The sequence below is a fragment of the Rhinopithecus bieti genome, unplaced genomic scaffold, assembly GCF_001698545.2.
Source record: "Rhinopithecus bieti isolate Rb0 unplaced genomic scaffold, ASM169854v2 scaffold_15133, whole genome shotgun sequence".
In the NCBI taxonomy this organism is placed as follows: domain Eukaryota; kingdom Metazoa; phylum Chordata; class Mammalia; order Primates; family Cercopithecidae; genus Rhinopithecus; species Rhinopithecus bieti.
The window spans coordinates 2,009,161-2,026,149 of NW_016808815.1; the positions used below are offsets into that span (position 1 = coordinate 2,009,161).

The window sequence follows — 16,989 nt, forward strand, 5'->3', positions numbered from 1 at the left end:
GAAGACAAAGCAGTATTGAGAGGGAGATTGAATGCAGAGGGGTCACTATTCCTTTCCAGGGGACGTTTGGTCCAATTTTAAGCTGGGAAGGATCCAGCCTTGCAGAGATCTCGGTGAGAGACTCTCCAGACAGAAGGAAAAGTTAACTGCAGAGACTCTGGGACAGAAATAAGCTCAGCACGTTTGAACTACAGAAAGAAAACCTCTGTGGGTAAAGAGCAAGGAGGAGAGTGGGATGAGAGGAGATGGAGGTGGGCGAGGGTCAGATCAATAGAGGGCCTTACAGGATGACGTAAGGAGTACGGACTTCATTGGTGGAGCCACTGGCAGGTCTGGAAAACGGGAATGACATGGCAACTAATGACTCACTTTTGTTTTTTAAAGCATCTCAGTATTTTGTAAGATTTTTTCAGATTGTTGAGTCATGATTATTACTAAAAAGACTATATATATCAAGATGTGGTGACTTTAAGGAATTGATAATTAAATTAACTTATCTATCATGATTTCCAAACACTAAACATTCTGGTAAGTATGAAACAAAAGAGAATGTAGCTTTTTGGTGAATTTTTTTTGTTTTCTTTTTTTTTTTTTTTCCTTCCTGCCCTTACCTGACTGTTTTTTGGTGAATTTTAATGATAAAAGGGCACAAGAGTAAAACCTGATATTCCACTTGTATTGCATACTAAGCAAACTGGAGTTGGAGGATAAATTGTAAAACAAATCATTTAACTTATGATTTCTGTGATTTTTCGCTTGATTAGATTTTTGTCTTTCAAATAGGACCAAGGTATAGCACACTGGCAAAAATAAAAAGAGGCTAACAAGAATAGTACCAGAGTCACAGATATTCAAAGCAGAATGTCATGTCGGAAAATGTCATTGAGCAACTGTGTATCTGGTCAAAGCAGCAGGAGAAAATTACTTATATATCATAATCATGTTAGCGGTATTCGTCAACTTCATCACAGTAACTTTGTAACATCATTCTACATTTGTGGAAAGTAGTAAAATTCATGTCAAAAAGGAAAGGGAGAATGGACGAAGTCAGTTCATTCCAGTGAATTGCCAATCAAAAACATGCCCAGGAGCACAGAATTGAGAAATCATACTTAAAACTAGAAGAAACTTGGTTTCAGTTATAAAGCAAATTAAAATAGAAGTGAAAGGAAGTAGAGCCAATGGAGCTGAAAAAGCCTCTTACTGAAAACTCAGTAAATGACTCACATTTGTTTAGTTCAACCACCACCACCAGTTCCTTCCCTCTGATGTTCCACAATGGTAAGAATCCAATTTTATTTCAGACTTCAGAGGGCAAGAGCGATTACATTCTCTGTTATTTTAAACATACATATCTTTTTTAATCCTTCAGATCCTATATGAAGCAGAAGAAGACTAGATCCAAGGGAAGAAACAAACAGTTTCCAGTATTGGACCATCTTTTATCTATAATTAAGTTACCCCCAAATAAAGATACTATTTACCTTTCACAATCTTGGGCAGCCCTGGTGGTGTTGCCTCATATTAGGTAAGAAAATAAGCTATGTTGAATTTTGAAAGAGATAACATGCTCATTAAAATATGTTAGCCATTCCTTGCTATTCTCTGAAACAAACCACTGAATGCCAGTTTGAACTTTTCCCTTTTTCTCCCGCTTGGACAGACCTCTTGAGAAAGAGAAGGTGATACCACTCGTCACCTGCTTCATAGAGGCACTCTTCATGACTATTGATAAAGGGAGCTTTGGGAAAGGTCAGTTACAATCATCATGTGTTCTCTTCTTTTCTGGCACACTCAAAGTACTTGTAAACACATGGGCTTTTAGAGAATAATACTTACATTGTGTTCTGGCATAACCCCCGGATGATAAATCTGGAAGAAACGAGGATATGATGGGTGTGTCTCACTTTTACCACATAATGTGGTGACTGGGTCACGGTGGCTTGAGCATGAGGAAGGGGACATATCAAAAGGATGCCATGGCTTTGAAGGCCATTTGTTTTAGAGCTCCATACCAGGTCCTATTTCTCATCTCCCACGTACATCTGACTCCTGGTATGCACCTTATGCTCCAAGCAAATCCATTTGCTTACCCTGAGAAAGACGCATTCTTTTACAACTGTATGACTGCCTTTGCCCATGTGTTTCCTCTGCATGGAGACCTTTCTAGGTCTTTGTCATTCAGTGAACTCTTGCTTATCTTTCAAAACTCGGCTCAGGCACAGTACCTCGAGGAAAGCCTTTATGACTCTTCAGGCAGACTTAGACTACCCTGCCCAAAACACCATTTCCTATTGGATACTTACATGGCTCCCCCACTAGCCTGCAAACAGCAAATCAAAAGCAATTATTTAATATTTTGTTTTATTCTAATGCAGAATTTTTTAAAAATCACGTGTATATAGTGGTCATTCATTCACTTAAATATTGATATTAATGTGCTACATTCTGTGTTAGATACTAAGCAGACGTATTAGAGAATAAAGTAGACTCACCACATGTCAAGTGCTCTGTAGCCATATGTGACTGGTGGCTACTGTACTGGATTGTGGCGACATATTAGGACAAGTATTTTTACCATTGTAGAAAATTCTGTTGTACAGCACTGATCTAGAGCTTAGAGCAGAGACTGGTAAAAATCTTTTTGTAAAGGACCAGACAGTAAATGTTTTAGGTCTTATGGGCCACGTTCAGTCTTGGTGGCATATATATATTTTTTTAATATATATAATATATTTTATATATATGTATTTTTTAAACAACCCCTTCAAAATGTAAAAATCATTTAGTTTGCAGTCCATATAGAAACAGGCTGCCTACCAGATCTGACTTGCAGACCATAGTTTGCTGACCTCTCTGGCCTACAGACATAATTTGCTGACCTCTGGGCTAGAGACTAAATGAGTGTTTAATTATCATTAATTATGTTGGATACCATGGCTTAGGCCTGTAATCCCAACACTTTGGGAGGCTGAGGCGGGAGGATCACTTGAGGCCAGGAGTTCAAGACCAGCCCGGGAAAGATAGTGAGACCCCCCCGCCCCCACTCTCTTTAAAAAAATAAGGCTGGGTGTGGTGGCTCACGCCTGTAATCCCAGCACTTTAGGAGGCCAAAGTGAGTGGATCACTTGAGGTCAGGAGTTCGAGACCAGCCTGGCCAACATGGTGAAACCCCATCTCTACTAAAAATACAAAATTAGCTGGGTGTGGTGGCACACACCTGTAATCCCAGCTACTTGGGAGGCTGAGGCAGAAGAACCACTTGAACCTGGGAAGTGGAGGTTGCTGTGAGCCAAGATCACACCACTGCATTCCAGCCTGAGCGACGGAGCAAGATTCTGTCTCAAAATAAATAAATCAATAAATAAAATAATTAATTGAGTGTATTATAGGTAGTAGCCATTAAATATGTGACTTCTCATAAACTTGAAAAATAAAATCAACAAGTTTTATACCAAGATAATTTCATAGCTATTGATAAATCCAAGCCTGTACTCCTCAAAAGTCCTAGTTTTCGTAACGTCAGTGAGTGGGACCATTATACTTGGTACTCATTTTGGTTAATGGAACATACATATATTTTTATTCTCTACTTCTGAGTATTTATTTATTTATTTATTTATTTTGAGACTATCTTGCTCAGTCACCCAGGCTGGAGGGCAGTGGCACGATCATGGCTTGCTGCAGCCTTGACCTCCCAGGCTGAAGCAATCTTCCCAACTCAGCCTTCCGAGTAGCTGGGACTACAGGTGTGAACCACCATGCCCAGCTGATTTTTAATTTTTTTTTTTTTTTTTTTTTTTTGAGACAGAGTCTTGCTCTGCTGCCCAGGCTGGAGTGCAGTGGCCGGCTCTCAGCTCACTGCAAGCTCCGCCTCCCGGATTCACGCCATTCTCCTGTCTCAGCCTCCCGAGTAGCTGGGATTACAGGCGCCCGCCTCGTCGCCTGGCTAGTTTTTTGTATTTTTTAGTAGAGACGGGGTTTCACCGTATTAGCCAGGATGGTCTCGATCTCCTGACCTCATGATCCGCCCGTCTCGGCCTCCCAAAGTGCTGGAATTACAGGCTTGAGCCACCGCGCCCGGCCGATTTTTAATCTTTTATGGAGATGAGGACTCACTGTGTGGCCCAGGCTGGTCTTGAACTCCTGGCCTCAAGTGGTCCTCCCACCTCAGCACCCGCAAAGTGCTGGGATTACAGGTATAAGCCACCATGCCTAGTCTTATTTTTCTCAAGAAAGGTAAAATACAGGATTTGGAAACTTCTCTTTTCTATTTCTTTCTGTTATATTTAGATGTTTAACAGATAATTCTTTGGAAGGCACAAATTCACTTTTAAGAACTTCCCATAAGTAGCAAGTATTTGATAAATAAGGTATTTGATAGTTATAATATCAAAGAAATAAGTAATGTGGTTTCTCCTGTTTTTCTGCCCTTAGGAAACTTATTTGTTCTTTGTCAAGCTGTAAATACTCTACTAAGTTTGGAAGAATCTTCTGAACTTCTTCATTTGGTTCCTGTGGAACATGTGAAGAATTTAGTATTGTAAGTAAACATTTTCCAACTGGCTTAGTAATGAATAAAATATAAAAGCCTTTATTGTTGTGAAATCTTGGGACACAATGAAAATCCCCTTGGTCTATTTTATACCTGAGTTGTATTCACATAGTGAAATTTAATATTGATTTAGATCCTCCAGTTAAAATAAGCACATTTGACACAGTCTTTAAATACAGATTCATCTTTGTAAAGGGTGTTTTACTACGTGTGTAGATTAATGTGGTCAAGTTTGAAGGGTTTGTAATTCTGATCATTCCCAGCTGTAACAAGGCATGGTATTGACCTTTTATAACTTCTTTATTGGTTCCAACAGGAACATTCCCACTCTTGTTCGGCCTCAACTTGGCGTGATCAGCATTTCCGAAAACTTCCCTGTGGTCTTTTTATACACACGGAAACAATCCAGTTTCATTTTTTGTTGTTGGTTTGGTTTCTGTGTTTGCTTTTTAAGTGTCGTTCAGTCAGCCTTTGATTTTGATAGTAGCACAGAGCCATTTGCGGGGAGCCAACAATGTATCTTTTCTAAAGGCCAAGACTTGTTGCTTTTTCCTGAAGTCTACTCCATTTTATTTCCAAGTGTTTTAAAGATTTATTCATTCACTTTGTTCAGTAGTTAATCATTGGCTCTTCTCACATGCCAAGCCCTGTTCTAGGCACTGTGAAACATGGTGAATAAAACAGACAACATTCCCTGCCTTCTTGTAGCTAGTGTTGCAGCCAGAAGAGGCTCTAAATAGAATAAATAAGTAAACTGTATAGCGTGTTAGGAGGTGCTAAGTGCTGTGAAGAAAAACAAAGCAGGGTCAGGGGATAGGGAGAGTCCAGAGGTGAGGGGAGCTGTTGCGGTTTTAAATCGAAATGATCTTACCAAGGAGGAGACGCTTGAGCAGAACGCGGAAAGCAGTGAGGGACATAGGCCATGAGGATACCTGTGGTCTGGGCTGCTCCTTGGGTTCCAGACCTGGAGGCGTCATGAGTGCCAACGCTTTGTGGGGGTGGTGGGTGCCTGGCTCGAGTAGCAAGGAGAGGTCATGTTGGCTGAGCAGAGCACAAGAGTGGGTGGTAGGAGAAGAAGACATAGAGGTAGAGACAGTAGACCTCCTTAGGTCACCACAGGGCCTTGGCTTTTACTCTGAATGAAAGGGGAGGCCGTGGGAGGACTTTCGGAAGTGGAGTGACTTTGACCTAAACAGAATCACTCTGGCTGCTGTGTTAAGACGAGACTGTAGGGGAATACTATAATAATCCGGAATCTCTTTGCCTTTCCAAATCTGGGTGAAGTTGGCATTTCTCCATGGTTAATTGTATTGGTTTAAATTAACTTCCTTTAGAGAGGATTAGTTCTTTGACATCACCACATTTACCATATTACATAGTCTCCCTTTTAAAATCATTCTGTTTAAACTTCTCGTACTTTCACCCTTGGTATAAACAATTGAAGGTGGCTGTAGAAGTTGAAACAAAAGACACACATAGCACAGAATGGGGCCCATGTTCCCCCTGGGGAAGGCCAGCTTGCCTCCCAGCCAGGTGGCTCTTAAGCCTTGGAGACACAGAGATGTCCAACAGGAGTGGCTCTGGTTTTGGGGGCAGGGGCATAAACTTGCAGAGTAGACACAGGATTCTGTTCTCTTTGCTGTGCTAGTGGACTGATGAGCACCTAGGTTTCACAGCCAAGACTGCCTGGTTTTGAGTCGTGAATCCACCACTAACTAGCTCTGTAGCCTTGGGTGACTTAGTTAACCTCAACTTGATTATCTCTCAAAAAGGGATAGTGAAGAAAAAAAGGAAGGAATCAAAATCTCACCTTGTAGAGATTAAGTTGTACAATGCATACAATAATAGTAATAAACAATTGCATTGATTGTGTCCTTATGTGCACATTATGTACATTGTTTAATCTTCACAACAACTCCATTATGTGTGGGTACTGTTAGCAGTATAGATGGGGGAACTACAGTTTCAAAAGAAAGCCCTGGTCTGAACTCCTGATGAGTCTCCTTTCTTCTGCTCTTGCCCTGCTGCTTCTATGTGTAGGACATGCCACTCTTTTGCTCCCCACCCTCTAATACAGTGCTTCTCAACTGGGAGCAACCCTGGAGACTTTCTGACTGTCACAGTGGGGGGAAGGAGCACTGTTACTGGCATCTAGTGGGTGGAGGCCAGGGATGCTGCTGAGCCACCTGCAGTGGGCAGCACCGCCCTCCACCACAAAGAGTTCTCTGGCCCAGAATGTTGGTAGTGCTACCGTAGAGAAACCTTGCTCGAGAGGTATCCCATCTCACTCCGTATAAAATCCAGCGTCTTCATCATGTTCCTCGGGGCTCTGTATGAGCTAACCCCTGGCTATTCTGACATCTTCAGGCACTCTTCGTTAGCTCAGTTCCAGCTGAGATGGTCTCCTTGATGTTCCTGCAGATAAGCACACCTCACAGTTGGCATTGCAGTTCCCTCTGCCTCCAATGCTTTTCCTTCAGATACCCTTTTAGCTCACTTTGTCACTTCCTTCGGTCTCCTCCTTTTACGAGCACCCCTGTATCAAATGGCGCTTCTCTTCAGCCCCACACCGTCTCCCCACAACTCCCTGCATGCCAATCTTTGTCAAGCCTTTTTCCCCTGGTTTACTTTTCTCTGCGTCACTCATCACTGTCATAGTACTTATTTATTGGCTGCTTTCACCTACTAGAATATAAGTTTCAAGAAAAGGAACTTTGTCTTGTTAACTGCTCTATCTACAGTATCTAGAAAAGTCACAGTACATAGTAGGTATTCAGTAAATATTTGTTGCATAAGGATGGTACTAAGAGGTTAAGCTACTTGCCTGAGGTTGCACCGCTCATGACTGATGGGGCTAGATTCAACCCTGGGCTGCCCTACCCCAGAGCTCATGTGTCAGACCACTCATCTCTACTACTTTCCTGATTAGCTTGGTGCCTGGCACATGACAAACACTTAATAAATATTACATATATGTATTTTTTAACAAAGACTATATATATATATATCATATGGCTGTCATTTACAACTATGTGGATTGAAGAGGCAACATTGGAGTCTAGCATATTCTACTCCCTCCTCTGCCTGCAACCAGCTGTGTGTCTTTGCATACGTCACTCATTATCACTCATTATTGCTAGGCCTCAGATTCTTTATCTATGAAGTGAGCCAAATGTCCACATGAGACTTTTGCCTGTTACCTTTTACATTTTCTTCATCAGTGATCATTTTCTGTGGCTTATACTATAGTCTAGATACTCTGGGTCATGTGGTGCAGTTTGGGTCTAATGAACATCTCGTTGCAGAACCTTTCCTCTGGAGCCATCTGTGTTGCTGTTGGCTGATCTCTATTATCAGAGATTATCCTTGTGTGGCTGCAAAGGGCCACTTTCCCAGGAGGCTTTAATGGAATTATTTCCCAAGTTACAAGCAAACATTTCAACTGGTGTATCCAAGGTAATGGTGTTTTGTGGTAGTGTGTCCACAGTCTCTCTATGGACTGCAGTGATTTTTAGAGCATCTTAGTTAGTAAGTGTTGCCGTGGGGTGATTTCTTTTTAAAGCAATGATTCTTAAATGTTGGCCTGCAAACTGATTGCAGTAGGATTAGTTAGAGAGATTAACAAAAATACAAATTCTGGTTCCCTACCCTCAAAGATTCCAATTCAGTAGGGCTAGGGTAGAACTGAAAAATCAACATAGTTTTTTTTTTTTTTAAGTCTTCTAGGTGGTTCTCCTGCTCATTTAGGTATGCAGAAATACCTGAATATTGTACGTTACTTAGGAATAAAAATCACTAACTTTAATTGAATTGTCAGCTTAATCAACTTCTTTGTACTTATTTACAGACACGGTTATAGTGTCATAGTTCAAAGAAACTACTAATTGTTCCATGTACTATTTTAACTAGGTGTTGGTTGGTGTTGAATATGAAATAAGGGCTAGAATAGGCACGTATTACTCTGGTCAAATGTTATTTTTTTATAATAGTATAAAACTTAAATCTTGCTGACTGTGAATCAGTTTCTTTTTATGGTTAAAATTTGGAATTTGAAAGATGCCTTTTACTTTCTCCAGATTCGGCTTTTGACAATAAGGATCCTAAATCATTTTGATGTCCAGCTTCCGGAATTAATGGAGGTATTTTAACTGTTTGAGTGGATAGGTTTTAAAAAAAATATAGTTTTACATATTATTCTAGTTTCCAAAATGATACCTTTGCAGAAAATTAATACACTATATATCTATCATAAAATTGTTTTGTTTTTTTTTTTTTTTGGTAACTCTTACTCCTGTCTACCCATAAAGTCACCACTGGAAATCCACCGTTAATTGGTGAATATTCTTTCAGACTTTTTGAATACACACACACACATAATTTAAACAAATGATATCACGGGGTTTTTCCATATGATTACCTCTATATCTGCCTCATACCTCATTTCTTTTCTTTTTACGGGATCTCACTCTGTCACCTAGGCTGGAATGCAGTGGCGTGATTTTGGCTCACTGCAATCTCCGCCTCCCTGGCTCAAGCGATCCTCCTGGCTCAGCCTTCCAAGTAGCTGGGATTATAGGCGCCTGCCACCACGCCTGGCTAATTTTTGTATTGTTAGTAGAGATGGAGTTTTGCCGTGTTGGCAAGGCTGGTCTCAAACTCCAGACCTCAAGTGATCTGCCCACCTCATCCTCCCAAAGTGCTGGGATTACAGGTGTGAGCCACTGTACCCAGCCAGTATCTATCTCATTCCTTTTGAAGTTTGAATACTACTCCCAGTTGAGAATGTTTTATTTAGCCATTTGCTTCTTGATGGATGGTTGGGTGGGTTTTGCATTTTTTTAGGGTTTCAAACAATACTGCAGCGAACATCCTTATACAGATATGTTTATGTAGGGAAATAGTTCCATAATGCAGATGACTAGGAGTAAATTTGTGGAGCGAAAGCATGTATATATTTTTATTTCGACAATGTTGCCAATCAATTTGAGTGACTTGAGCATGATTTTCCTGTTTTTTAGTTGTCATTTATGCACTAGACACTGAATTATCTACCAAGAAGTAAATGTTATGGGGAGAAAAGAATCATTTACCAAAACAAAAGTGTTGCTTATTTCATTAAAATATTCACATATTCCAGTTTTTCTGCTTTTGGACCTTCGGTCACATTTCATGTTCATTTTGGAAAATAAAAATACTGACTGGTCTTCTCCGTGGTTTTCTCTGGGTATTCAGGATGATGGGCTCTCCGAGCGGCAGTCTGTCTTTGCTGTATTACGCCAGGCAGAACTTGTTCCAGCAACTGTGAATGACTATAGAGAGAAGCTTCTTCATTTGAGAAAACTAAGACATGATGTGGTACAGGCTGCTGTCCCTGATGGGCCGTTACAGGAGGTAAAAATAGTGTTTTTTTTTTTTTTTTTTTTTTTTAATTCATGCTTGAAATCCTATTTTGGGAAGCATACCAAGTAGTCACCAAAATAATAATAATCATTTAAAAATAATAAGGGAAATCCCCAGTTCTCTTACATGCTTTGAGTTAAATAGCTTTGCCAGCTTTTTCAGTAGTAGGAATAATTTAGTATTCCCTGTTTCAGGCTTGAGCCACCGTACCTGGCCATGTTAGTACGTTGTTAGAAATGAGTAAGCAGGGGCTCATTGAACCTGAGTAATGCAGGTAGGTAGGTAGGTAGGTGGGTAGTGGCAACAGGAGGACTCAATGTCAGATTTAAAGCCTGCTCTTCCCTAGATTTGTTTGCTGCTGCAGAACATCAGCCCTTTATGTTTGTTTGTTTGTTTGTTTGTTTTTTGAGACAGAGTCTTGCTCTGTCGCCCAGGCTGGAGTGCAGTGGCATGATCTCTGCTCACTACAAGCTCCGCCTCCCGGGTTCACGCCATTCTCCTGCCTCAGCTCCCAAGTCACTGGAACTAGAGGTGCCCGCCACTACACCCAGCTAATTTTTTTGTATTTTTAGTAGAGACGGGGTTTCACTGCGTTAGCCAGGAGGGTTTCGATCTCCTGACCTCATGATCCGCCCTCCTCGGCCTCTCAAAGTGCTGGGATTACAGGCATGAGCCACCACACCCGGCCCAGTCTTCTATGTTTTATATCAGGGTTTTCATTCCGTGACCCTTGAAGATACATCGCGGACCCCTTTGGGAGTAAGGCCAAAGGGAGGCATTCTCCCTTCAGTCAGAAGAGTTCTTCTCTTACCTATTTTATGTATTAGGATCTTCTGTTTCATTTGGATAAAAGACTGCTGCTAGAATATATACAAACACCTCACCCCTAAATAGTAATAAAACCACCAGTCTGAATGGTGCCTCCCTAGCACATTACTCCCTAGTAATAATGACCCTTATTCCAAAAGGTGACTGGGAAACTTTGGACCTTCTGACTGAACTTGCAAAGCCTCAGTCATTCACAGCATGTTTCCTTGCATTCTTTGGCATGTGTGCATTACTGACTACTGTTGAAGTTTTGTCTTAATCTGGTGACAGCAACATTTGTTAGAAGGGAATTTAATCATTAGTCAAATCTGTACATCTAAATGAATGAACACCTGGAGTGAATTTGAATACTATATTTGCTGCAGTGATTCTTATATTTTAAATAGTGAGTGACATTTTGGGGAGAAGAGGAAAATTAGTATACAATGAAGTTTGGATTGGTGCCTGCAATTTTTTTTCGTATCGCATAGGCTTCTTTCCAAACCTCAGGTTGTCCAACTTGAGATGTTTGCATTTTAGTACTTCTGTATTGTATTTCATTACCCACTATTAAACTAGTCTCCTGTAATTGCAGGTGCCGCTTCGTTATTTGTTAGGCATGCTATATATTAATTTCAGTGCACTCTGGGATCCTGTTATTGAACTCATAAGGTAAACATGGGTTAAATGGGATGAAACTATTATACTTTAATTACTGCAGAATGATGGGGCCCAGATTATACTCCTCCTAGGTATGATTTAAATGAATGAGTATATATGGTATTTACAGTACTTTAAATCCTTTGTGAGACAAGGTGAATTAAAAATAAACATGAAGAATTCTCTCTGATGCCACATCTTCAGTAGTTCCAATGTTGTATGTGTGTCTCTTTGTGTGTTGAAATAACTTTGGAGGAGTTTCTCTTTTTGCTTTTTATGATACTTTTGTGTTCTTAAAATTTGTTACAGCAAGGAAGTATAATAGTTGCATAATTTGATTTCTATATATTGAGTCACTGAGCCATACTTTAAAATAAAGACTTTTCAAAACCTTGCTGTCTAGTATCCAAAATCCCTTTAGCCCCAAAAAGCCTTCAGTGGTCACGTGGAAAATACATGCTATAGGCCGAGTGCAGTGGCTCATGCCTGTAATCCCAGCACTTTGGGAGGCTGAGGCAGGCAGATCACCTGAGGTTGGGAGTTCGAGACCAGCCTGACCAACATGGAGAAACCCCATCTCTACTAAAAATACAAAATTAGCCAGGCATGGTGGCGCATGCCTGTAATGCTAGCGACTCGGGAGGCTGAGGCAGGAGAATCGCTTGAACCTGGGAGGTGGAGGTTGCGGTGAACCAAGATTGCGCCATTGCACTCCAGCCTGGGCAACGAGCAAAACTCTGTGTCAAAAAAAAAAAAGAAAAGAATATACACATTATGGCTCATGTGTAGAAATCTGTCTTCAGACATTTGTCTTCAGATAATACACACTCACTTTTTTATCACATTGGAAATATGTCATGTGAGACCTTTCAAACCCCCAACGATTAGTTATTCTTATTTGACAGAATAAGAGAGTTAACATTTATAGACCAATCCCTTTACAATTTGAAACCAATTTGTCTACCTTTACTACCCTTGTCTACCTTTTCCTACACTTTGTCTACCTTTTACTACCCTTCAAAGCCATCAAAACCAATGTGCCAAAAGCAAGATCCTCCCAACATCAGCTTCATTATTTTGTTTATTATACTTTCAGAAGAGAGAATTTGACATATGTGTTACCAGTAGCACACTGTCAACAGCATTGGTTCTTCAATTACTGAATGTCATGAGACATTCTCCCTAGTGGCTGGGCTGTCTTCCTGTTGGGTACCTCTGTTTGGAAGGACAGAAACAACAACATACTTGTTGGTTTGTTTTCTGAGTAGAGTCAGTCTGCAACATATACAGTTCATGTCATGTATAAAGTTTATGCATACTCTTAGAAAATTAGTGACAGAGTATTCGAGAGTATTGTTGCTAGGATATCAAACTACATAAGCACTTTATGTGATCCATCTAATGTCTCCTTTTAAGTTCTGAAAAGTATGTTTCATGTAGTTAGTAAATGTTTATTTTGCCTTTGTGTTAATAAGTGTATTTAAATTTGGTGAAGGAAAACTCACTATTTTTACGTTAGTTTTGAACAAACTGACTTTTCTCTCCAGAGGGCTCCTTCTTCTCTTAATGGATCTTATTCATGCCCCATGCCCCAGTTTTATTAGTGTGCCTTTAAAAATTATTTTCTCTTAAGGATCTACTTACATTTTAAAAAATACTCTTTAGTGCTTTATGACTATAAAAATAGTTTATGCTCAGTGCAGGCATTTTGAAATATGTAGAAAAGTACAAAAGGTGTTTATGACTCCACACTGAGGGATAACCTAATTAACATTTTAGTTATATCCTTTCACTCTTATTTTTTTTTTTCCGTGAGCAATCTTAAAATGACCGTTCCACACTTTTAGTTTTGTGATTTTTTTTTTTTCCATAGTTCTCATGCACACGAAATGGAAAATAAGCAATTTTGGAAAGTCTACTATGAGCATCTAGAAAAAGCAGCTACACATGCTGGTATGTAAGGGGTTGTGAGGAGGCTGCAAAGAAAAATGGTTAACTGTTTTGTTTTTACTGCCTAATTACTCACGAAATTGGAAAACAGAGATGAAGCATATATTATCTTGATAACTTTTGGGAGTGACATTGTTTCCTTACATTATAGAGAAAGAAATACCCTCTCTTGTGGAAATACTTAAGATAAATGTTGATATTTGTCTGGTGGTTTTGACAACTTTCTTGCAGAGAAAGAACTACAGAATGATATGACAGATGAGAAGTCCGTTGGAGATGAAAGTTGGGAGCAGACCCAGGAAGGAGATGTTGGAGCTCTTTACCATGAGCAGTTAGCATTGAAAACTGACTGTCGGGAAAGACTTGACCACACCAACTTCAGATTCCTGCTCTGGAGAGCTCTGACAAAATTCCCAGAAAGAGTAGAGCCACGGTCCAGGGAGCTTTCCCCGCTTTTCTTGAGATTTATCAAGTAAGTTTCCTCTTCTAAGAATATGTCCCTGGTGGGGCATGAAGAAGAGAACGTGAGAAGTATTAACCTCCCAAAATGGGCTGAGTTCTTGTTTTTTTGTTTTTTGTCTTTTTTCTTTCTGCTTCCAATCATCTATTAGGCTGAGTTCTTTATACATCTGTCACATTTTCAAATCATTGGCGCAGCTATAAATCACTGGCTCTATCAGATAATGACTAAACCAATTTAGTTCACCGTTTAATTTTGATCTGAATCACAATTTAACGAGCACACCAATGGTATTAATAAAAACTTCCAGGTTACAGTATAAGAAGGGCCACATTGAATTTGATTCATGTAGAAAGGCCTTATTGTTTCTTGCCCTGTTATTCATTACTTTATTGCCTGCCTGGGGCTTGAGGGTATTTTCCAGTGACCCAGCACCAACACTGCTTGGGGCCTCTTGGTGTTTCTGCCTGTGATGCTGAGGAATAACAAGAGTTTTCTGGAGCATTCTTTTGTTTTGCCTGGATATGCTATGTGAGAGTCTGATTGTATTAAAATTAAAGATGAGGGGTGTGGTGTGCAGAACATTACTAAGTAATACATAAAAAGCATGTTTCACTATAGTAGTTTCCTGGGAAAATGCTGTAGGGTTAGGTCAAGCAGGCCATAAACCACAACATGCCTGGCTTGTTCAGAGAACAGGAAGATCTGAGTGGTTCTAGCAGAGTGCTCCAGGGAGGACATGGTTGGAGATAAGGGCAGAAAGTCAGCAGGACACGAAAGTGTGTAGGCCTTTAAGTGAAAGGAAGGACTTTGACTCTTACTTTCGGTGACATGAGAAGCCATTTGGAGGTTTAAGGAGAAAGCTGACCTGACCTAGGTTTTCTTAAGGATTTTTATGGCTGCTGTGTTGAGAATAGACTGTAGAATGACATTGGTGAGAGTAGAGAGACCAGTCATGAGGAGATTGCAAGTCCAGGCAAGAAGTGATGGCGACTTAACCAAAGTTATAGCAGTGAAGATGGGTATTTTTTGAATGATTTCAATTCGATAAGATACATTTATGAAAGGTTGCAACTAGATCAGCCTGTGAGATTTGCCGCAGATGTGGGATGGGTGTGTGTGGTGGGGAGTGGGACAGGAAGGAGGGAGGGAAGGAAAGGGGGAGGGATAGAATCAAGGATGTTCCCTAAGACTTTGGCCTGAGCAACCAGAAGAAAGTTCCAATTTACTGAGATGGGAGGAATGCAGGAGTTGCAAGTTTGTCAGGGAGAATTAAAAGTTCATTTTTAGATGTTTTAAGTTTGGGACACTGAATAAATAACCAAGTAGAGTTGTCATGTGGAAAGGCATTTAATTTAGAACTTCAAACCTCAAGGGAAAGGTTTGATCTGGAGATAACAAATTGGAAATTATCAATATATGGATGGTATTAAAGATCAGATAGGGGAATAAAGTCATCTAGAGCATAACTGTAGAGAGAAAAGACTTTCGGGGACTGATACCAATATTTCGAAGTTGGGAGATAAGGAACCAGCAAAGGAAGCCAGGAAAGAGTGATAGAAGAAGAAAGACCACTTGGTATCCTGGAAACCAAGTGAAGAGACTAAAGGCGGCCATAATCAGTTGACTCACATGTGTCTGAGAAATCAATCAGTTGAGGAATAAAGTGACCATTGGCTTTGGAGTGACTTTAGAATGACCCACATGAAGGTGACCTTAATGAGTTGTTTTGATTAATCTGATAGGGATGACAACCTGATTAAAATAAGCTCGGCCAGGCACAGTGGCTCATCATGCCTGTAATCTCAGCACTTTGGGAGGCCTAGGCAGGTGGATCATGAGGTCAGGAGATTGAGACCATCCTGGCTAACACGGTGAAACCCCGTCTCTACTAAAATACAAAAAATTAGCCGGGCGTGGTGGCAGGTGCCTGTAGTCCCAGCTACTCGGGAGGCTGAGGCAGGAGAATGACGTGAACCCGGGAGGGAGAGTTTGCAGTGAGCTGAGATCACGCCACTGCACTCCAGCCTGGGCGACAGAGCGAGACTCCATCTCAAAAAAAAAAAAAACAAACTCAAGAAAGAGGAAAAGAAAATGAAAACAGCAAGTTTTGTAGTGAAAAGAAGCAGACATAGGGATGTAGGTGGAGGGAAACGTGGGGGCAGAGAGGGAGCTGTTGTTGTTGAGGTTAAGACAGTGTTGGCTGGGCACAGTGACTCACACTTGTAATCGCAGCACTTTGAGAGGCCTAGGTGGGCAGACCACATGAGATCAGGAGTTCAAGACCAGCCTGGTGAAATCCCGTCTCTACTAAAAATACAAAAATTAGCTGGGCATGGTGGTGTGTGCCTTAAGTCCCAGCTACTTGGGAGGCTGAGGCAGGAGAATCACTTGAACCTGGAGGCAGAGGTTGCAGTGAGCTGAGATCGTGCCATGGCAACTCCAGCCTGGGCAACAGAGACAGAATGAGACTTTGTCTCTGCTCCCGGAAAAAGAGTTAACAGTGTGTATGTATGTGATACCAGTGCAAATGATCCAGATGGAAAGGGAAAATTGGTAATGCAAGAAAGGATAAAAGGGCTAGAACCAGCCAGGTGCGGTGGCTCACACCTGTAATCCCAGCACTTTGGGAGCTCGAGGTGGGGAGATCACAAGGTCAGGAGTTCAAGACCAGCCTGGCCAATATGATGAACCCCTGTGTCTACCAAAAATCCAAAAATTAGCCAGGCCTGGTGGCCTGCACCTGTAGTCCCAGCTACTTGGGAGGCTGAGGCAGAAGAATCGCTTGAACCCAGGCCACGGCACTCCAGCTTGGGTGACAGAGTGAGATTCTGTCTAAAACAAATATAAAAGGCTAGAATCATGTCTTCAAATAGGTAAGAGGAGATGGATACAGTGCATAAATTCAAAGGTTTGCATGAATAATTCATTCTGGCAAGGCACAAGCAAAGATGTAGCAGGTCAGTAGATATAGTGGCAGAAGAGCAATGATTTTCTCTTTTTCAAATAATTCTTTGGGCATAAATTTATAGAATAAGAATGATGTTTAGCTTTTTTTGCTTTGTTTTGAGGGTTATATAAAATAACGTTTATCAGTTTTTTTAATTACAAGGGCTATACATATGCCAGCTGGCATTTGTGGTATTAGTAGCATATA

The 16,989-nt window shown here is 40.7% G+C and overlaps 1 protein-coding gene across 1 annotated transcript in view; it reads left to right on the forward strand.

Annotated features, from left to right (window-relative positions):
- UTP20 (UTP20 small subunit processome component) overlaps positions 1-16,989 on the forward strand; it is a 109,336-nt gene that overhangs the window by 17,862 nt on the left and 74,485 nt on the right. Inside the window, 9 exon segments of the mRNA XM_017887242.1 lie at positions 1,373-1,528; positions 1,664-1,752; positions 4,438-4,543; positions 7,861-8,011; positions 8,632-8,694; positions 9,788-9,946; positions 11,358-11,434; positions 13,296-13,375; positions 13,604-13,844. Coding sequence (XP_017742731.1) covers positions 1,373-1,528; positions 1,664-1,752; positions 4,438-4,543; positions 7,861-8,011; positions 8,632-8,694; positions 9,788-9,946; positions 11,358-11,434; positions 13,296-13,375; positions 13,604-13,844 — 1,122 coding nt within the window.